Below are 23,148 nucleotides of genomic sequence, written 5' to 3' on the forward strand. Positions count from 1 at the left end.
GTGGCGAGGACTGTGAAATGAGTAAGTCAGTGCTGTTATATTAGCTGAACTCAGAGCTGGCTTTTTCTCACCCTTGCTGCTCCCCGAGTACCTGGTCCAGAGAGGCACACACCACACTATCATGCCTATCCATCTCCATCGTCTGTCTGCCCACAATTCTCTCGCTCAACCCTTATAAAAATCATTTCAACATGCCATCAGAGTATTTTAAACCAACAGTGTTTTAGCTTTTAAAACCAGCCTGACAAGCTTGTAGCATCATTGAAAAAGCTTAAACTTGTGCCCTTGCCCTCTCACTCGATTTTCTTGCTTCTGTTCTCTCACAAGGCCTGTCCTCAGACAGAGTGTTAACCTCGGCTTTGTGAGCCTTGATTAGGGGACAGTAAATCCCCAGTTGTGGGTTTCCTCCAGCATGCTACTAATGACACGGAGTCTACTCTTTAAATTGTTGTTAGTGCTTTGAGTAGATTTGTAGCTACTGCCCAGTGTCCTCCTATTTTGGCTTTATTGTCGAGTTGGAAAAGTTAAAGCAGATGTTATTAGCACTGACCTCGGGAAATAACAGAGATTGAATCCCAAAGCTAAGCTAACAAGACTTAAAGAAATTGTAAGGCGCACTATATGATACTGTTCAAAAGTTTGGTGTTGGCAAGTGTTTTTTTTTTTTTTGATGAAAAATGCAGTAGAAACAAGAATATTGTGAAATATTATTACAATGTAAAATATGTTTTTCTATTTTAAGTATATTTTAAAATGTGATTTATTCATGTGACTGTAAAGCTGAATTTTCAGGAGCCATTACTACATTCTTCTTTTCTTTTCTTTTCTTTTCTTTTCTTTTCTCAACAAACTATTCTTATTATCATGTTGGAAACAGTTAACAGTTAGCTGCATAATATTTTTTGTTGAAATTATGATGCTGTTTTCAGGATTCGTTTACAAAGAGAAAGTTCTAAAGATCAGCACTTGTTTGAAATAGAAAACATTTTTAACATTATGCATGTCTTTACTGTCAGTTTTGATCATTTTAAAGCATCATGGATGGATGGATGGATGGATAGATAGATAGATAGTCTTATTACTACAAATGGTATATACAGTGTATTTATTAGTGACATTATTGTTTTCCTCTTTTTTAACTGTTGATACTTTTGACATCCCTGTGTTAGATATAATTAAGTACTTATTATATGAGCTGCAATCTGCACCTGGGTTGCTTACTCAGAATGCCCTCACGTCAACCCTCTTGAAGAATGTTTGTCCACTCTAAGACCCATACAAAGCCTCTCATGTCTCTGAGTCAGAGCTTTGACCCTCTCAGACAGACCTTCTTGTGCCGTGATCATTCGTACCGTGTATCAATAAAGCTAAAGCCATACACCAATCACAAAACGGCGCCATGACTGCGTCCGCATCCCTACTGATCCCCCTAAGACACTGCTGGCGCTTTGAAGTCCAGACTTGAAAGGACTACAGTGAGTGCAGAGAGAGATGGAGAGCAGTAAACAGTGATTATGTAGAGATTAATGAAGCTGAACCCATGCTGACGCCACTCAGCCTCCGGACAGCAGCCGCAGTCAGCAACTCCAGCATCACTTCAGTGCACCTGTCCACCTGAGCACACCTGCAAGATTTACAACACAGACCAGCCAATATACGCTCGAGTACAGGGTGATAAGAAAAACAAGACAGAAAGTCCATTTGAATAATTAGAAAGGGAAATGAACTGCATTAGTTATAGTTAAATAAGTTGTTGGTTGTGAATCATATGCATATTCAAATTAATTAATTAATGTGTGTATTTATTTATTTTAACTGAAATGATAATTCAAGGGCAAAATGTGTATTTGCTTTATGAAAATGATATATTATTTTAATATTGATATTATATGTTAATTTTATACTAATGTATTATTTGCTGTATTACAACATTAGATCATTGTATTATCATTGTAGTTCTGCAAGTTACTGCATTTGTTATTCTTTCATTTGGTATCACTACAATATCATCCAGACTCCAGTTCATTACATTAGATCTAAATATACATAGATCAACTTATGTGCGCACTGCTTTTTCCTCATTCCAAAAATTAGTGGTTGATAGTTTCTGTTGACTAATATTTTTTTCTGCTCAGCCCAAAAAAACAAAACAAACAATAATAGCATTTTATTCTGCATTTTTACTTGTATTCTTCTTTTTTTTTTATTCTACATACTTTATAATGGTGTAAATGGGTGAAGTTGCCTGAATCATTATTTCTATATGCTTCATGCATGATTATTTATCAGTATTAAATGTGGCATGCGTTGCCTCAAGTAATATTGTCACTGATCAAAATCTCCAGAGTTTAAAAGTTGATATAGAAACCCTTTGACAGTAACTTCAGTGCAGTGTTTAACAGACTTCACAGCCAAAGATTTCTGAGGGCTGAGTTATGTGCTGGGCTTAATATGCTTGTCAAGATGTTGAATTTTAAATAAGAGCACTGGAGTTCATCAAACAGTATGAAGTAGGCAGGCAACTACCGCCTACACAGTATAGGAGAAAAAAAAAAAAACTGAGACACTTAAAATAAATTAATAAATACATAAAATAACATATAATAAAGCCCAACTGTACACTGGCCCAATTAAGCATGAACTCATAGACTCAAGAGTTGTTTCAAATAATAAAAAAAAAAGTTCCTTGTCTTGGATCACACTATAATTCTTTCTTTGGCCACAAATTAATCAGCATACCCATAACCTATTGTTTGTTTGTTTGTTTGTTTATCTGCCTTTAACAGTATCTGCCCAAATCCTGAAAGCCAGCCTGGACACAATGGAACGGCATATTCAGAGACTGGAGAACGACATCCAGAACTTCCCCAAGACTGATGAAAAGCAGGATAAGTTTGTTGACAAAATGTCGATATCCTTTGAGCACATTTACTACTTTTGTCTCCTATGCTAAACAGTTTTGTAGGCTTCTATGCTGGAATGAGGTGCTGAGGTCCCTTTCCCAGTAAGCTATGAAAAATAATAATAATTCTTAATCAGTATTTTTGTTTTGTTTTCCATTTTCTAACTACAAACATTTGGGGATTCAAAAGTTTGAGGTCAGTAAGATTTCTTATGTGATCAGCAAAAGCTGTATTTATCTGATTTTAAAAAAAGTTTTCTATGTTAAGTATATTTTAAAATGTAATTTATTCCTGTGATGGCAAAGCTGAATTTACTGCAGCCAGTCTTCAGTGTCATTCTGTCAAATCATTCTGTTAATTTAATGCTTAGGAAACATTTCTTATAATTATAGAAATTATTAGAAAAAATGGGGGAAAAAACACAGTTTTGTAGCATTATAAATGTCATTACTGTCATTTGTTTTTAATTTTATATATTTTTGCTCCATTAAGGTATTCATTTCTTAAAAAAAAATATATTTTTGACCTCAGACTTTTGAATAGCAGCGTATATGTATACATATTTATATGTATAACAAATATAAGACAAATTAATTGTTAAATTTCCTTGTTTTCAGAAATTATATTTTGATTTAATCTATTTAATAATAAATATAGACATATTAGGTTTATACAACAAGAAAAGAAAAAAAAACCTGGAATAAGAATGGAATAAGAAAAAAAATGAAATATATTCCCTGAAAACAAGCCTTATTTTCACATTTTGGCTTAAGTAAATTTATCTTGTTTTAGGGATGGTTAAATGTTTTGACTGGAAAGCAAGACAAAAATACTGGATAAGCTTGGATAGGCTGTCCCAAAGTGAGATGTTTATCAGCGTTCTCCTCGTCTCTCAAGCTCTCCAAAGGGAGTTCGGCTTGGGTGCTATTTATACTGCACAACTTTCTCCCCACAGACTCTAATGGAGGGCTTCTTAGCCTTCTACACTTATAACCCCATGCTGATTTCATCTGCTGACCAGCCACAGGCCCCCTCTCCAACTTTCTGAGGGCTATCAGCTCTCAAAGCACCTCTCCCATTTCGATAACAGAAACGCTGCCCTCAAATCGAATTAGATGCCACAGCACTTCTCAGACTCTACGAAGTGAGGAAGTTATACACTTGTTTGACTTTTGCTTTCTGACATGTGAATGTTTATGCGAGCCAAAACAGAGCCAAATGGTGCTGATTTAGGGAAGTTTGACTTTTGTGCCGGTTCTGAGCGACGGCCTGACTTTTATATTCCCGCTGTGATTCCCGCCGTTCCTCAGTGGTGTTATTAACTACAAGTAAGAACCATTAATCAATGACTTGTCAAGTCTGAGAGTCTTCCCATATGTTCCCCAAGCACAGAAAAGACAGCAGTTAACCTTATTTTAGCTCTTTGTTCACGAGCTTAACGTCGAGATTTATGGGGGGCTTACGCGGCACTTTGGGTGGCATAAGAGTAGTAGCCCCGGCACGCATTAAAAATCTGCTCCGAGTCAAAGCGGGCTGCTTAGGTTTGTATGATTTAAGAACAATGAGCTGCTCTCGACTGCAGTGCGGCACGAAAAAACAATCCAGAATACCTCTGTGGCCTTAGTGACAGTATTGATTAGCAGGACTCGGGGAGGATTGGAACTTGAGTGAGGGGAAATGGAGAGGCACGGATCCACTGCGGCAGCGCCGGGGTCTCACTGCGTCCCCGGAGGATTGTAAAAGCCAACCGGGCCCCGAGTGCAAGCGCGGCCGCATCTCGTCCCTGTCTCACCTGATCTGTCATCAGAGCCGGCGCACAGCCTAAGCTGAATGCAGTCATGTCCATTTGATGATTCGAGAGGGGTTTCTTAGCAGCAGAGAAAAAAAAGCGAGTGAGAGAGCCGTGGCTGAAAGGGAACTGCTCCACCCCCATTGTGCACCAGTCGTGACTCGTTTTCAGAGGCGTCGGAGCCCGGCTGCAAAGATGCTGACTGACAGCACGTTCAAACACAGCTGCGCCAGCTCTTTTGCGGATGACAGGGCGGACATTGTCACTGAGCTAAAGGAGGCCGAAAGCTGTTTCACTCGGCCATTGTGGACAGCAGGCTAGATGTTATAGAAGGAATGATTGAATTTGTGAACATGGAGGTGGTTGGGTGTGTGCGCGCTTTCTGCTAGATGTGCTGCATTGCTCGCCATAGCAACAGGCTTTTTGGTTGCCTTTTTATGAGTTTGACCTCAATGTGACCTTTTGACAGTGTGCAGACGCTATTTTAGAGTTGCAGTGTAGGAAGTGTTTTAAAAAAATTCGCTGTTGAGGGTTTGTTTAAACAATGTTGGGAAAGGAAATTTGCGCGAATGAGGAAAAAAGACAGATGTTACCGTGTTTACAGTGTTTTCTTTGCCTGTAGATACTCATCCAAATCACACTACTCCAGGTGGCCACTGCCAGAATCTTCAGATTTCTTCCTTTTTTCTGAACTGTAGCCTTGAGATCCATTTGATTTAATCTACCCTGAAATCACACTATTCTATGTGTGTGTGTGTTTTTTGTTTTTTTTTACTCTCTGCTGCTCCAGGGAGACCCAACACAATACGATTGTGGCGTTTCATATGCAGAACATTTGTTTCTTTTCAGTTTTCATGGCAGCTCAAACTGCAGATTTAGAGCCCTGCCAGCGAGATAGGAGGAGAGAATGAACTACTATGTACCAAATTTTATGAGATAAAAAGGCTTTAACTAGAGGGAGGCCGTGAGAGAGAGCGGTAGAGGAATTTTGCCTAGGTAGGTGTCAGCTTTTTTTTGGATGTAATAATAGCGGTACACATTTCACACCCCTCTGAAACTGTGGAGGTGACATTTTGCAATATTAAAAAATCTCACCAAATATGGGAATAGCATATTAGATTCACATTAAGGCACTTAAGACTCTGGAACAAATATGCATTTATTAGCTTACATGGCGATGCATCGTTGATATATTGATCCATTAAATAGAAATGATTGTGGCAGCAAATCAAGGCCGGTTTGAGAATGCACCGAGCACACTTTTGCAAGAGAGAAATAAACTCCTGATATGCATAAGGGTTAGTTTTTAGAGTCAAATAAAGGAATTTGCTTTTATTACCAACTGCTCAATATTCCATTCCCTCTTGCAATATGAACATGTATATGCGAGAGTGTGTTTGGTACCAAATTTTATGAGATAAAAAGGCTTTAACTAGAGGGAGGCCGTGAGAGAGAGCGGTAGAGGAATTTTGCCTAGGTAGGTGTCAGCTTTTTTTTGGATGTAATAATAGCGGTACACATTTCACACCCCTCTGAAACTGTGGAGGTGACATTTTGCAATATTAAAAAATCTCACCAAATATGGGAATAGCATATTAGATTCACATTAAGGCACTTAAGACTCTGGAACAAATATGCATTTATTAGCTTACATGGCGATGCATCGTTGATATATTGATCCATTAAATAGAAATGATTGTGGCAGCAAATCAAGGCCGGTTTGAGAATGCACCGAGCACACTGTTGCAAGAGAGAAATAAACTCCTGATATGCATAAGGGTTAGTTTTTAGAGTCAAATAAAGGAATTTGCTTTTATTACCAACTGCTCAATATTCCATTCCCTCTTGCAATATGAACATGTATATGCGAGAGTGTGTTTGTCTAAATTATTAGGTCAGCAGGAACTTAATGGAGAGCGGAAGTGTTGCAGCGGCGTTTGGCGTCCATACTGAGTTTTGACGGATGAGGGGGCCTGTCTAATAGATTTCGCTCTGCTATAATTCAGTGCGCTGGTATTTAACTTAACCTTTGTTTTCTCTAGGGACTGTAAAACACCAATCAGCCGGCCAATTTCTCCCACCGCCACCTCTCTAATGACACAGCACATGCTGGAACAGAAAAGTTTAAATAAATACAATGATGTGTGAAAAGAACTTGGATAGAAAATAGATAGTTCTGAATCTAGCCATTTTTGAATTCATTAAATGCTGATAAATGTATGCATGTGACCATATATGCCTTCAGCCTTCAGTTTGGATAATCAACTATTTAATTATATAGTTGATTCAATACTGTTTAATAATATTTGTTAATTATGATAATTATTAATAATAAGTGTCATAGTGTTGTAGCCGCCTTGGGAAAGCAATCAAGCCACTCAGAATTGTGGCTTCTCTTTATCTCTGGTATATTATCTGTGACTTTTCATTAAAATATTAAAATATTTCATTCTTTTATTTTAAAATTAATGTTTTGTTTGTTGTAAGTAAATGTATATATGACAATTAAGAAGTATATGTGAAGTAAATTATTTTAAATATTATTAAACATTAGTAGTATTAACTATCAGAATTAATTGAATTGTTTAATACAGTTCTATATAAATAATAAAAAAAAAAATTTTTGATACAGTATATTAACCAAATTCTTTTGGAAGGTGGTCTAAATAAATAAATAATAATAAAAAAAATTGATAATGAAAAAAGGCCTTGTCAAAGTGATATTAGCTGAGATAAAAATGGTTATTTGTTCCATACTCACTAAATGAATATGTGCATAAAATGCACAGCTTTCCTTTTCACCTGCCAAGCCATAAACATACCATTCAGATGAGAGGGTGCAGTTTCTTTAAAGACTCCCTGAAGCTTTGGACTTTATTGTGGCTCTCTTTAAAATGCCTATAAACAAATCATCTCTCGTAGCGCCAGAATACAATGCCTCGTTAGACAGAGGAAATCACCCACCGAGGGAAGTGCTAGAGCAGTCAAGCCGGTCATTCTATAGGAAATGTATGATTTACTTGTTTTCTTAACCTCTGCTTTCAGAGGAGCATACATTCGGGAGACCTGAACTCACTGGCATAAACAATCATTCTTCAGGAGAGAGAAATATCTGAGACTATTGTTCTATTGTGCACTGTGCATTTCGTTTTGAAAGGCTGTGGTTTCCATCCTGGTTTTAGAGTGTCGGCCAGCGCTCAGCAGGGCAGCGTAACACTTGATTCCCAGCATAGCACCTTTTGCGCATTGTAGTATTCTGGCACACATTCTCACTGTGTGTTTTAATACCTGCTGTGGAGATGCAGTAGCTTTAGGCAGCAATGTTTGATGGGTTGAGAGAAGCGGAAATACTTTGTGCTGCGGGAGAAAATTTCATCCGCCTGATGTAAATCACAAGTCATATAGGGTTTCTTAGAAAGCTTGGCTTGTGCGACTTTCTGCACATCTGAGCATTAAAGATTGCTCCCGAAGATCATGCAAATCGAGGTGAGGAATGATCAACGGCGATTATTATTTTACCTTTGGGTACAAAGTCTCTAATGAATTGATGAAGATGTGTTTGCAGCAGCCTGCACAGTGTTTCCAGCTCCTCTCTGTGAATATGCCTCTGCTTAGTCTCAAACCTCTGTTAATTATGGAATTAGGTCAGAGGAATGTGGTGGCATCCTGCGCTGGTTATGTTTACCTCACAATAACTCTCAGCATCTGCCTCTAATTCTAGAGAAATTGTCTCGAAAATAATAGAGCGAATGAATCGCAATTTGCATCTCACCTTTTTCATTTATTGACATAGTACCAGACTGAAGTAAAATGCATCCTGCGCTGGTTATGTTTACCTCACAATAACTCTCAGCATCTGCCTCTAATTCTAGAGAAATTGGCTCGAAAATAATAGAGCGAATGAATCGCAATTTGCATCTCACCTTTTTCATTTATTGACATAGTACCAGACTGAAGTAAACAGATGAAATGATGATTGATTCAGGCCATATCTTTGACTTCCTTCCCATGGCCTTTTTGTTTATTCCAGGACTGTATTGTCTACAGGGGACGGCATTGTTCGACAACAATGGCTAACTTTAATTTACCGTGTGTCGCAGGAGACATTAAGATTTTAATTAACAAATTCTAATTGGTCCTGAACAGAATAAACAAAAGCGCAACCAAATAATAATTGCAATTCCAGTAATGATAATCATAAAGAAAGCAAAGGCCGAAGTCTGAGCACAAAACCGACTTGGCACCCGCGTCTGTGATTATGTTGCCGGCGTGCACAGATTCGTGTTTATTGGGAAATGGCATCCAAACCATGTTTTGTGTGATAGGATTTTGCATATGCTAATGCACTTGATTGCCTTGATGTGTGGCTGGGTGGGGGAGTCTCAGCACGAACCAGAGAGGCTCGATAACTGCCTCTTCAAATCCCATCCTCAAAGCTTCCGCCATTCAGCACGGCCCTCCGCGCTTTGGGAGGAGGCTGCATTTGTAAAGCTATGATTAGAAGGGTATTTAATGGAACATCAGTGCCACTGATGCAGAATGATGCTGATTGTTAAAGTGCTGTTTTGCTTTGACCATTTGTGGTATTATTGGCGTGTTTAATTGATTGAATTGACATTTGGGAGTGTGTTTTATAAGGATAACTCTAGCGGAAACTGGAACTGTTGGGTTGGGGGAGGAATAATAATAACAGCAATAAACCGTCAATGATTCAATTTCGCTATATCTCCCATTTGCCTCTTTTAGATATTAGTACTGTGTATTCTTTGCAAGCCAACGGGCTCTCAGCAGTGGCTGGGTATGGTACTCGTTTACCAAACGACAGCTACATTTACTCCCACTGCGGCCCCGTCTTCATCAGACCCTCAGATAGTGCATCTGCCTCGATCATATTACGTTCCCTAAAGCACAGCCAAACAGTTGAAATCATCCGCTGCGTGCTTTGGCTGTCGTCACACACAAACGTTTGTCTGGGCCTCACCCTCCAGAGACATATCAGCTCAGCACTCTCCTCTAATGAAAATGACACTTTGAAAGAGATCAAGCATATTTCTGCTATCGTATTTCATAAATCAAATTTTCGTGATTGCCTGACATGATTTTTCGTAGTTGTTCGGTCTCAGTCAGTCATGGAAATGCGAGTTATCATTATGTGTGCAAATTCTCTGGAAATTCCACAATCAGTGTTTCGTTAGGAGGGGGAAAACTGGGGCTGATTTGGCAGGTCCATTAACCCAGATCTCAGGGCTGACACGGCCACTAAGACTGAGGCTGACAGGCATACTACTCCCCGGGTGGAGGTGAAAGCCTTCAGTCGAGACTCTCTCTTTCATTCTTTCTGCTGTATGTAACACACCATCTCCAGAAAATAGGAAGTAGGAGGACTGTATAGATTTACATGTGAAACATTGTCCAATTCTCCCCAAAGGGTGGTGATCTGTATTAGGCTACATTCCATTTCATGGTTGGCATATTAGGTGTACAGAAAGATGACAAGGAATACATAAAGGCCGATCCCGTTGAAGGGCTCACAAAGTGGCATGTGGTCTCCACGTTCTCCTGAAGAAATGTCTTTTCCCAGTCATAGATGATAGGATTTGCCATTCTATCTTCTTCCAGTCCATCAGTTTTTGAATTATACTTCATATCTGCTGCATTCCCAGTGTCAGAATTCAGACCTCCTAGAACGTGATTAATCAAAAAACACATTTTAGCCCGATGCCAGTATGACTTCACACATCAAATAAGGAATCTGAGCCTGTCGTATTAGTCTCTAACGACACAGTCTAACGGCAGTCATGTTTTATATAAAAATGTGTCCTTTATAGTGTTCTATCTGGATCATTTGGTTCTGTTCTCATTTCTGTTATTAGTCCTGTAACGCCAGTTAAATGCCTCAGTAAATGAGCGACACACATTCGGTGAACAACTGACTCTATATTCTTTGCTGCCGTGCTAATTATGGCTCTGTCGTCTTGTGTTTGCAGCAAACTCCCTATAGGCAAGTCAGTTCACTCGGCAGCCATCTTGGTAACCCCTCCGGGCAGCTGTTTTCTGTGTAGGGTAATAGGAGTGCAACTGCAGCTCATATGTACCATGGTTTGGCAAAATTAAGAATTGAAAAATTGGCTCCTGTTATGTATTCAAATATATTTTATTATTATTATGTCTAATATATTTTGTCATATACATTTTAATTCATTTTTCAGTTGGATCTTAATTGCAATTCTGCATCAGGCATTTACTGCATTTACTATCTCAATTCAAATACAGGAACTTAAAAGGCATTCTTTATTCATTTCTTCTTGACAGATCTGTTCATCAGTATTTCAATAACAGCATTTCAAATCAGCCATAAAACCTGACAACTATTGGTTCTTTTAACTGAAAGGCGGGGCTTTTGTTCCTGTAACCACTTGAACGTTACAATTTCTTCCCATTCTGTTTGCCCCGTCTCCTCCTGTCTCTGATTTATAGTGACATACAGTTTCCCTGTTCTCCCTGCGGGATAAAGAAACAGTCCTAAAACGGAAAACCACCACCCTGGACTTTCGTCACTTAGAAAGAGAGAAAAATAGCACATCTAGTTTGCATACTTGAATGCACTCAATCTGAGAGAGAGGCAGACAAAGAGCGAGATAGAGACAGAGGGCGTGCCCCTGTTGTCTTGAGGGTTTTGGCGAGGATCCACAGAGAGCACTCATCCTCTAGAACTTTCTGCTTTTGCTCCAGTCGGTACTTCATTATAACCCCTGAAGTCTCTGGCTTAAAGCTGGGTAATAGACGCAGAGCTTCTCCTACTCATTTGTCATGGGCCCGTGGGTTTGATGCAAAGCACTCAGCACTTGTTGCTCTGTGTTAATCCCACTGTAGACACCGACTCGCTCTTCTGTGCTTTTTCAACTCACCCGCCGTCATGGCTCGTAATTTCACTTTCATTTGATGTTTTCATGGAAATCCCAGCCCCTCGCTGCTGAATTGCACCATTGTCACCAAATTACTTTATCAAATGAAAATTGGGATGTGTGTGAGAGAGGAAACATACTGTTGTGTTATTCGCTTCTAAAGAAACCGCAGTTTGCATATGTATTTGTTTTAGGACAAGATGACACGCAGGAGAATCAGAGCTGTGTATTGGACATGTTTTATGGAAGGATTGTGTTTCCGTAGACGATAAAGAAAAGATAAACACGGCCGCGGAGAGCCTCCGCTGTGCAAACCTCTCTTTATTTCCGTCTGCCATAATGAGCGTCATCACCATATCTCAGCAGAAATGACTGTTAGGCACTTATATAACAACTGATGCCTCAGTGATTTCTTAAATGGAAAGTTGAAGTGTACTTAGTCCACGCTGAAGATATACGGGGTTGGACGGTTGCCGATTATTCCACTCCACGCTGTGAAATTTTCACCACTGCTTCTATTTATTGTTCTTTAGTGCAAATGGCTGAAAATAAAGCACCCAGGGGTGTGGACTGATGAAAAGGCCACTCGGTATCATTAGTGAACTTGCAGTCCCACCAGATCAGTGTCGGACCAAATTATAAATCAAATTAAAGACCTTACGGAATCAAAATGTGGCTTTTAATCCATGTTTGCTTTGTGGTCATTAACGTTCAAAAGTTTAGGAAGAAGTCGTCACTTATGCTCACCAAGCCTGCATTTATTTACAGTAAAAACAGTAATTTTGTAAAATATTTTACAATATAAAATGAATGGATTCTATTTTAATATATTTTGAAATGTAATTTATTCCTGTGATGGCAAAGCTGAATTTTCAGCAGCCATTACTCCTGTCTTCAGTGTCACATGATCCTTATGATCCAGAAATCATTCTAATATATCGATTTGCTGCTTATAAATAAATAAATTAAATTAAAATAAACAAAATCAGTGTTAAAAATCAGTGTTGAAAACAGTCATATACAGTCAAATATAAAAATGAAGTCAAAACTGACATATTTTTTCAGGATTATTTGATGAATGGAAAGTTCAAAAGAATGTCCTTTATTTTAAATAGAAATCTTTTGTAATATTACAAATGTTTTTACTGTCACTGTAGATCAATTCATAAATACATCTTTGCTGAATAAAGGTATTAATTTCTTTTAAAAAAAAAATTATACAAAAAAAATTATCTGACCCTAAACTTTTGAATAGTAGTGTACATGCTAGTGTACTCGTATATATAACACTGACCAAGAATATTGCTGGATATTGTTGCAGTAGAAATATTTTTATCCAATCAGATGTTGCAGCCAACTAGCAAGTAGCAAATCATGCTTCATGGCTGTGATGTAACTGGCTATTGGAAACAATAAAAATAAAAGAAATGCGCCTTTGAAAATGTCTTGCCCAAGCGTCCTATTTTAATATCAAATCACGTCAACACCACTCTCATCAAGCGAATTCCTGGGGTCTTTAATGTCTAAACATTTTCACTTAATGCCAAACGACTTCCTTGAAAGAACAGCAAACAATTTGGCATACATCTCTATTTGTCCTCTATTAGATTTAGCCCTGTAGCATTTCCGTCCATCTCCCTGTCCGTTCATATATGTGAACTCAAACATGCCGTTAGCCAGATATATTGACTGCATTCGCCTGTTATGAACCAATTAGCGGGTTCATTATGTAAATACAGCCTGCTAATTATCTTGCGCCTGCTAATATTAATTTGCGTTCAAATTAATTATGATGTATAATTTCAGCATTAGCAGGAAGTCCAGCCCAGGTGGGCACTCTTGAATCTCAGCGAATAGATGAAGTGAAGTGTACGGTGGAACTGCGATCCGTTCTTAGTCATGTCCTTATGTGGATCAGCAGATCTGGTAGCTGATAGAGGAGTACAGTGCGGTGACTTCTAATTAAAATGAATTTCTGACAGACCGGTGCACTAACAGTTACAAACTGCAATCTGATGTTAATCAACAGGGGTTTCTTCATTAATTGACAAAATTAGCCTCATCAATCACACAGAGAGGGGCGGTGGGGTTGTTCAGAGCTGCTGTGTCTTGTCACCGCATGCTTCCACAGGACGAGCAGCACGATACCGCCTCTGGACGACAGACAGATGCGCGCACACACTGACACATCGTCGCTGCCGAGCCCATTCTTGCAAATGTGTCCTGAAATCTCGGAGAAATGAGTCATGTTTGCTTTATGATGATACCATGATATTGCAAAACCAGTGTTGGAGCTTTGTGTTCAGTGAAGACGAAAACAAAAAACCTCTCTGTTCAACATTTGTGTTGTGTTCTTGAAATGCTTTTATCAGGTGTTTACACCCAAGAATGTGTGAGGCCTTTTTTTGTACCTCATTAAAAATAAGCCCAAACACAACAAATTGCCCTCAGTGAAAAGTGAGTGCATAATAAGAAATAAGAAACACACAGCCCTCCCTGAGCGTTCAGCACAGTTGACTTCTTTGGATGTCTCAGGTGTCTTTCACACTGTTTAGCATACTATTTATAGTCCAGACCCTGTAGACGTACCCAGATGCAAACAGCATCCTCATGAGTGCTTTATCGCACGTTTCTCTAAATCTGAGGGAAGTAATGAATGCTGTGGGTCTCAATATTTCACATCTGCAATTTTCCTTTATGTTCTTCAAAAGGTCTGTTGTTAACTTTGTGCTTATAATGGTCAATCTAAACAAAAGGTTCTCAGTTAAGTCCCATAGGCAAAAGGTGAGATCTTTTGAACCCCCGGGGGTTTTTTTTTTTTTTGCAAGTCTTCTGAGAGTCTCAGACTTTTTTTTCATGGGAAAAAGAGCCCAGTTATTTTGCGTGGAGTTTCAGATGATAATCAATCAATCAATCAATCTGAATTTATTTAATTCATATTTATTTAATAATATTTAATTTCTATTTGTATTCTATATTTCTTTTCTATAAGATCTATCAATCTATCTATCAGTCTTCTCTTATTGTTCAGTTGTCATATTTTTTTCTGTTTTTGTTAAAAAAATCTACAAAACATGTTTGATAATTAAATATAAATAAGAATTCCAAATAATAATAAGTGAGGGATACAATTTATTTATTTTCTATTATTTTAAATAAATTATTATATTATTCTTTCCCCCCCCCCATTATTTTTACCTAATTATCAGACTATTATCTCAGCTGTCTGTTCTCATTGTTTTGAATACATTTCTAGTGCAGTGATTTACTGCTCTATGATAGCTATGATCAGTGGACCATTGCCGTTTCTGCCGTCACTCAATCGATAGTGCAGTGATTTACTGCTCTGTTGATAGCTATGATCAATGGACCATTGCCGTTTCTGCCGTCACTCAATCGACTTGCCCCAATCGCTGCACCCACCTCATCTCACTGCCTGAGGCTTGATTCGGTAGCCTAATAGTTACACCGCCTGATCTGCAAGGCTCATTTACTTGTGCACATTAAAGATGCACACAATTGTATACCACTTAAACAACAGAGTTATAATGGCATAACAATAATAGCATTCTGTAGCAACACTGCACATTTAATCTCACTCTCTCTCGGCATTGTAAGCACCATGGTGGTGAGGATCTGTCAAAACAAGAGTGTAATCTCCTCACATATCTAACAACAGCAGATAATAGGACCTTAATTATAGCCATAAGACTTGTATAATGTGCTTACTGTAGCTCTGGACTGCATATTTCATGGAGGCTGATGATATTTCAGTGCACGGCAGAATACACAGCAGGCCGTCTTGAATTGAGGCTGACATTCGCACAGGTACGGTAAGCCTCGTCATTTAAGCGGAGCTCGGGAGACAGACACACTCCAGCTGCCTGAACCGAGCGCCGACCTTGGATTGACCCTTAGTGATGAAGACTTACAGTTGATCCCCTGGATTTTAGCTACCCTCCCTCGCTATAGGTTAGGACACAGGTAGGCCATCAGGAAGGATTGTTTTTTAGGGGGGGTACTGAAAGACAGAAAGTGGAAAGCGTTTGACGTCTCAGATGTGTTAGCAATGATCTTTGTTCTCTTTTACTCATCAGTGTGTGACAGCTATCACTCTCTGTCTATGGTTCTCCCACCGTTTCCACAGAGGACGCATGCAACCCGACAAAACTAGACTTCTCCCGTTATTGGCATTAGAAGTGTCTACATAGCCACAGTGCACTGTGCCACAACTTTAGTTAATGGACACCTGTTTCTGTTTTGAATGTTCTGCCCCTACTTTAGCTACTTTCTATTCCCTGTTCATTTGTTTGTTTAAATATAATGTCCAAAATGAACTTTTTTTCTATGAATTTTATTTATTCATTATTATTTTATTATAATTAAAAAATAAATAAATAAACAAACAAATAAACACACTCTTTAAAATACAATTACCCAATGCACTATGTTGCATTGTGCTATAACTTTAGTTGATATACACCTGTAATTATTCTCTATTTGTTATTTTGTCTTTTTATTTGTAATTATTTTATTACAAATTTCCGTTTGTAAATTGTAGTTGAGTTAAATTAGAAATATACAGTGTTGGGAAGGTTACTTTGGAAATGTAATAGGTTACAGATTACAAGTTACCCTATAAGTAGTGTAACTATTTTGAATACTTTAGTAATGTAACTGATTACATTTAATTACTTTTCTAAAATTCTAATGAATGTTTTCAACTGTTAATCATTTCAAACATTTAAACAAGACTGTTTTTCGAAATCAAACCTTTGCATAGCTATGACAGAAAACACTGGCATCTAACAATGCCTTAGAAAAAGGTTATTTAAAATAATAATAATAATAATAAATAAAGCATATACATAAACTCAAATAGAAATTAAATAGTTATGTTATCAAATAAGCATGTGTCCTATTCTGTGTCCTAAACTCCTGAAACACGGGTGTCTCATATTTTGGAGTGGTCAAATAAAAACAGGCAAAGCAACAAATTAACATTATTCAACATATCCTAGATTTTGTACAGAAATTATTCAGATGTAACCACCTTTGTAATCGTTAACATTTTCATAAGTAACTGTAATTTAATTACACATTTTTTTTCCAGTAACTGTAATGGTTTACAGTTACATTTATTTTGGGTAACACCTTATTTTAAGGTGTCCTTGTTACACGTTACATGACTTACCATTATAATAACAATTAGTTATGCATAATTACATGTAAGTAACCCTAATCCTAACCCTAACCATATAGTAAGTACATGTATTTAATTAATAATACTCAGTAATTAAATGTATAATTACACTGTAACAAGGACACCTTAAAATAAAGTTTAACCTTATTTTGTAATTAAATGACGTAATGTTGTTACTCCCCAACACTGCAAATATATTCATAATACTATTGATAATATGTATATTTTGACTTTGCATAAGTGAATATAGTCAATTCATAGAGTCAACATTCCAAACACTCACTCTCATTCATCCAAACACCGCTCAAATCTTTATGTGATAATGTGGAACAAAAGAAGCTCTTTTGATCTATATAAATGATTCATTTAATTGAGAGCGGTGCAGTCCTGGTGTCTCAGGTGGCTGTGCTGTTGGCCTGCGCTTGCATCATCGCGCTGGTGAGGCTGCTAGCGTTCAGCACATCGCCTCTGTGCTGCAGGAAGCAGATGCTGAACCTACATTCTCAAACTAGGCCCCCTCGAAAAGGGCAGAAGAGTCAAAATTAGGAATCTTCCCCCCAATCTTCCACCATCTGTTAGCTGTGACTCTTATATCTTGGCCACTTGCATATTTGCGAGAGTGAGTCTGCCACACGGAGATGCGGGGAGAGCCGCCAGAAGGCAGCCCAAAAATGATAACCATGAACAAGGCATTTTCCAATGTAGTGATTAAAATGATTGAGGACAGTGGCGATCTCATTCATCTCAGAGCAAGGTGATGGGGGACGGTAGGGTGTGTGTGTGTGTGTGGCTGGGCAGATCTAGAGAGGCCTGTGAAATGGGACTGGCATGTGAAGGGAGGAAGAGAGAAGCATGAGAGCGTTGCCCACAGGGGTGCTGCTCTTTTGACTGTTTGAGAAAAAGACAAGGAAAGTTTCAGGCTGTTTTTCCTGAGACACCATCTGACCTTCCTGAATGCTATAGAGGCCCTGAGAAAGATATTTATTCTTTTGCCTACTTTTCTTTGCTATTTACCATTTTGTATGCCCTTGTTGGTGACTAATAATCCATTATCATCTAGTTTGTGTGCAAAATCTGGCCTTTAATCATTTTAATAGTGTCCTGAGCTGAAAGCCTTTCCTATAATTACTTTTTTGTACTGTGACACAACGGTGGCTGAGGTAACTTTGTATGCTATCAATGTAGACATCATCTACTTGTTGTTATATCACCGTTCCCTTTCATCCGCATATCAACCAACAACTGGAAGTCACTGGTCCACCTCCGCTTGTTCTTGTAAGGACCCACTTAGGTTTATTTTGAGTGCGAGAGCCGTGGTTCTAACCGAAATCCTTGATGAATTTTTTCTCACTGTTTGAAAGAGCACAGGGGACACACTTAACCCAGTCTGTTTCTCCTATATCTGTCCTCATATGCCCCTAAAATGTCTCTCAAAGTGGCCCCAAAAAGTATTCGAACACGTAGATTACTTTTAAAAGTGACTGAATGTTATTGCATGAGATAACAAAATGTCAAATGAAATGCCATATAGTTTAAAGGCAGCACAAGTACACTTTTAAAGCAAAACATTTTGCAAAAAGATGTTTGTTGGGTTTATATGATGAAGCAACAGATGTGTGTTGCATGAAATAAAATGTTAATGGTGACTTAAGTGTCTTTCACAGCGTTCTGTGAAGTCTGCATAATGGCAGACCATCAGTGAGCAACTTTGATAGTAAGAATATGTTGTGTAAATATAGAAGTAGGATGATAGTGCCAAATTTTGGTGAGCAGACGGCATAGCCTCTTAAGGCTGAGCATAGAAAGTGTTTTAATAAATGACACCGTGTTCCTCTCCTCTGCCCACAAATCCGACCAACTAATCTTTAATTCCAGCCATGCACTTAACCATCAGACAGATCATCCCTCTCTTCTCTAGAGTGTCTGCATACATCCATTCCTGCCCCTGTTACTCTGCCACTGTGGCAATTAACCTACAGCCATGACCTGTTATATTTTAAGCCAACCCCGAGTTTCATCTGCTTACTCTCTGTGGGACCCCACATACATCGTTTACAGCCTAGAAGCTGTTATCTATTAAATACTGTATCTGTGTTTTTAATGAGCTTCTCTGTATGTCTGTGGTCACGTGATTGCACAGTTGTAGGTGAGCAGGGAATCAAATGTTTTAATAATACAGAATCAAATCTTGTTTGATGTTGTGCATGTATTGCAAAAACTCTATTGCACTCTTCAGTATTACATACACAGGGAAGATTTAACAGCATGTTGGGTGAATTTCACAAAAACTGGCAAAAAAAATCCTCAAGAAATGTCTGGATTATATTTCATCCCGAAAAAAAATTTTTTTTTACACTAATTAAATAAAAAAACGAATTAAATCAAATTAAATAATTGCTTAATTTAATAATAATTTTAGAATGTCTAATATGTCTAATTGTCATGAAAATAATGTCTTAAATTCATAGCGATCATCACTGTTTCCTTAAAATTCTCTCTCTCTATCTCTCTCACTCAATTCAATTCACTTCAATTCAAATCAATTCAATTTAAGTGAGCTTTATTGGCATGACTTGCAGTATATTGCCAAAGCTTTGGCTATTGCATGAACAAAGAACAAATTATTATTATATAATATATAAACAATACAAGAATAAATCATTAAGTAGATAATTACATGAATATATTTTTTAAATAAACAAGAAATAAGAAAATAGTTAAGATATTGTCTTAAGGAAGAAGAAGAAAATAAAACTCTGTACAACATGTGTAGATGTAAGAAATAAGTAAGTAAAAGTTTAGTTTTGACCACTGACTGACTCTCTTTAGTTTGTGACAGGCTGATACCTATTTTGCTGCTGTTTTAATCATGCTGGAGTTTTCCCCTAGAATATGACTTAATTTTTCTGCACTTAGTAATGCCATAAAATGTGGTTGTATTTCTTTCTCTCATCAAGTATTTATGCAAAATCCACTCATAAAAATAAAGGTTCCAAAAGGCTGTTTTTGCAGTGATGCCATAGAAGAACCATTTTTTGTTCCCCACAGAACCTTTCAGTGAGCAGTTCCTAAAAGAACAATTTTGAAGAACATTTTAAAAATCAAAAGAACCTTTTTCGACCATAAAGAAACTTGTCTGCATTTGAAAGGTTCCATGGATGTTCGAGGTTCTTCATAGAACCATTGATGCCAATAAATAACCTTTATTTTTAAGAGTGTATAATTACATTTTTTTTTTTTTTTTTTTTTTTTCATTTTGGGGTACGATATGACCTGGAAGTTTCTTTGTCACATTGACCATTTTATACTTCTGCCTTTTAATGGTTGAATACTCAGATTTTAGATTTGTTCTTAATGATAGAGAGGTAGATTTGACTCGAGAGAGACAGTAATACCAGAAGACAGAGTACCCCAGCAGAGCCTCTAATGGCAACTTTGTGAAGGCCACAGTGCTGTAGGAAATCGCTCCATCCGTTCTCATCTACCACTGAGCTGTAATTGCCACACATGCTGCTCTGTCAGAGCCTATTTGCCTCTCACGCACTACAAAGTGTGTATTTTTTTCTTTCTTTTTTTTTCTTCCTCTGTTGTGCATTTTTGTGTCACTTCTCCAATTATAAATTACATTAGTCTGTGTACAGGTTGAGCATCTGTTTCAGTCCTGTTTGGTTCGTCTCGTAGGGAAAAGGACTGACCTGCTAAGAGGTGCTTCAGAATTCAGATCACCAGCTGGTCTCCATATAGCGTCTAATAAGGGTGTTGCGTTGCCTGGCACAGCAATGTGTCGCTTGCACGAATTCTTAGCTCTAGCAGAAACCGAGTGTGAGCGTGTGTGTGTGTGTGTGTGTGTGTGTGTGTGTGTGTGAGATATCTGCACAGTGGTAACAATGCTATCATTGTGTCTCTTTATAAATCTTGCATATTTGCCAGTATGTCTCACTTATCAACCAGATTGATCATCTTTGATAACTTAATCCCTTCACAATATCTGCTTAGCTTCCATCAGTGAAGAGTATCTTCACCACTATCTAATGTGATAGTCTCTTTCTTTCGTCTGTGAGAATATTCAAATGCCTTTTCTTTCCCATGTTTGAGGATTTTAGCTTAGATGATGCTTTTTTTAGGTGCCATTTGATTAAAACACATAAATAAAAGTTTTATTTCATGTGAATTCAGTTTAGTAGAATTAATTTATTTGCATTGCAAACTGTAAAATTGTGTTACGCAAGTCAACGTATAAGAAAATGGCAGCACTTATTCGGGGAATAAAGGGCCATGCGGTTTCTGGCACGTACTTGCCACTCACAGCAGTTCAGGGAGATCACAGGAAGAAGCTTGTCAGTTCCAAGTTACAATTTGCACTAAAAGTATATCTCAGAGATTTGCTCTAACACCATATCTGTCTAGTGCCTAGCTTTTCATCGAGACAGAGGGGATGTAAGGAGATAAGATTTTCTCTTCCTCTTATTCCCTTATTCACTTTGACTATGTCTTAAAGTGGATTGTTAACTCTTTCTTACGCTTCAGAATGAAAGAGAAAGTAGAGACGGTGAGCATTCTCAAGAGGGACGCTTTCAACTGCTGCGGTGCCACAGGTTCAGCTGCTGCTCTCCTGGGAATGCAACAACACTTTCATTTTCCAAATTTACTTCATGAAACATTGCAGCAATTATAACACGGGCTCTGCTTTGCTAGCTAACGATAAAAGACACAATGGTAAGCGTCGCAATTTGCATACGAATAAGGAATGCAAAGTACTAAAACAGCAGCAAAGTTCCCGGTCAGTATTATTTGATAAAGCTTCCAATCATTGTTGGTATTAATTCCAAATGATTGTTCCAAATATAGGCCTCATATTGGGGCGTGTGATCGTTTGAGGCCCACACCTCCCCTCCCTTTTTTTAAATTGGATTTTGAAAATTGAAGAGCAGACATAAAACAGCAGTTATGGCTAATCTCGCGTGGCAGCGTGAGGCCTGGCTCGGGATCCTCCTGGTGAGGATATATATGAGCTAATCAAGCAGGCCTGTGCACGTGTACACACATACCAGCTGATGAGGCATTATCAGTTCCTTGTGGGATCGTTTCTGTTCAATGGTTCTCTGGTGTTCCAGCTCACCTCACCCGGAAATCTAATTAAAGGTAAAAATGAATGCGTATTTATAGGATTATTTAAACTATTTAAACTAATATCAAAACTTTGGGTATGTAAGTTTTTTTTTCTTCTTTACATCAAAAACATCTAACTGCTGCATATATTAAATTAAAATTAAATAATTTCAAATATTATTACATTTGATATTTAATTTGAGTTACTGTACTATTTACATTTAAATGTATTTTTCCAATTTTGTGTTACTTTAATGGTGATTCACACTGTCAGGAAAAAAAAATAAAAAATTGTACCTTGAAGGGTACAACAGCTTGTCACTGGGGCAGTACCCTCAAGGGGACACCTTTGCTCTGTTTTCACCCCTAAAGTATTTATAATTGTACCATAAGAGTACATATTACTGCCTTAAGGGTTCATATTACTATTCTAAGGTACTAATATGCACCCTTTAGGGCTAAAGAAGGTACAAAAGTGTCCCTTTGAGGATACTGCCCCAGTGTCAGCCCCACTTTTTTTTTCTGACAGTGCAACAATTTGTCACTGGGGCAATACCCATAAAGGAACAACTTCGCACCTTATATACCTCTAAATGGTACATGTTAGTACTATACCTTAGAATAGTAATATATACCCTTAAGGTACTACTGTGACCTTGTAATGGTAAATAATGTACAAATATGCCCCTTTAAGGGTAGTACTGCCGCAGCGACAAGTTGTTGTACCCCTAAAGGTACAATATTTGAACAGTTTTTTTTTTCTTCTGAGAGTGCATTATATGACAGTATATCATCATGAATCATGACATATAGTTTTATTGCAACACTGGCCAAACTGGTTGTTTTGCCAAATGTGTAATTTTCCTTTTTTTTCTACTTTTTATAAGCTTTAATTAACACTAAAATTAATATGTTCAGAGCTCATATCTGTTATTTTTGCTATACCAAGATAGATGTGAAAATTAAATGCAAGTATGTTCTGGTTTATTTCTGGCGTTTTCTTTTTCAGTTCGTATTGTTTTTTGAGCAGTGCATTGAGATGTGAGCAGAATGTTTTGTGTAATTACTGTTAGCAGAGAGACTGTTAAACTGCAGTCTCTTGCTCAGGCTGATTTATTCATGGAAGGAAGTCATTTTCTTTGTATGTTTACTAGTCACAACCAAGAGAATGCATATGATGAAGACAATTAAGCACCTAATTACGATTAGCCAAAGAGCAAAGCTTTTTCCTCAGTTCAT

At 37.8% G+C, this 23,148-nt stretch overlaps 1 protein-coding gene across 1 annotated transcript in view; it reads left to right on the top strand.

Annotated features, from left to right (window-relative positions):
* The window catches only part of LOC107740173 (protein diaphanous homolog 2-like), a 429,112-nt gene that overhangs the window by 319,942 nt on the left and 86,022 nt on the right, over positions 1–23,148 (top strand). The window contains exon 27 of the mRNA XM_016552518.1: positions 2,787–2,911. Coding sequence (XP_016408004.1) covers positions 2,787–2,911 — 125 coding nt within the window. The remainder of the gene's footprint in view (positions 1–2,786; positions 2,912–23,148) is intronic.

Source organism: Sinocyclocheilus rhinocerous, unplaced genomic scaffold (genome assembly GCF_001515625.1).
Source record: "Sinocyclocheilus rhinocerous isolate Xijiao unplaced genomic scaffold, SAMN03320098_v1.1 scaffold584, whole genome shotgun sequence".
In the NCBI taxonomy this organism is placed as follows: domain Eukaryota; kingdom Metazoa; phylum Chordata; class Actinopteri; order Cypriniformes; family Cyprinidae; genus Sinocyclocheilus; species Sinocyclocheilus rhinocerous.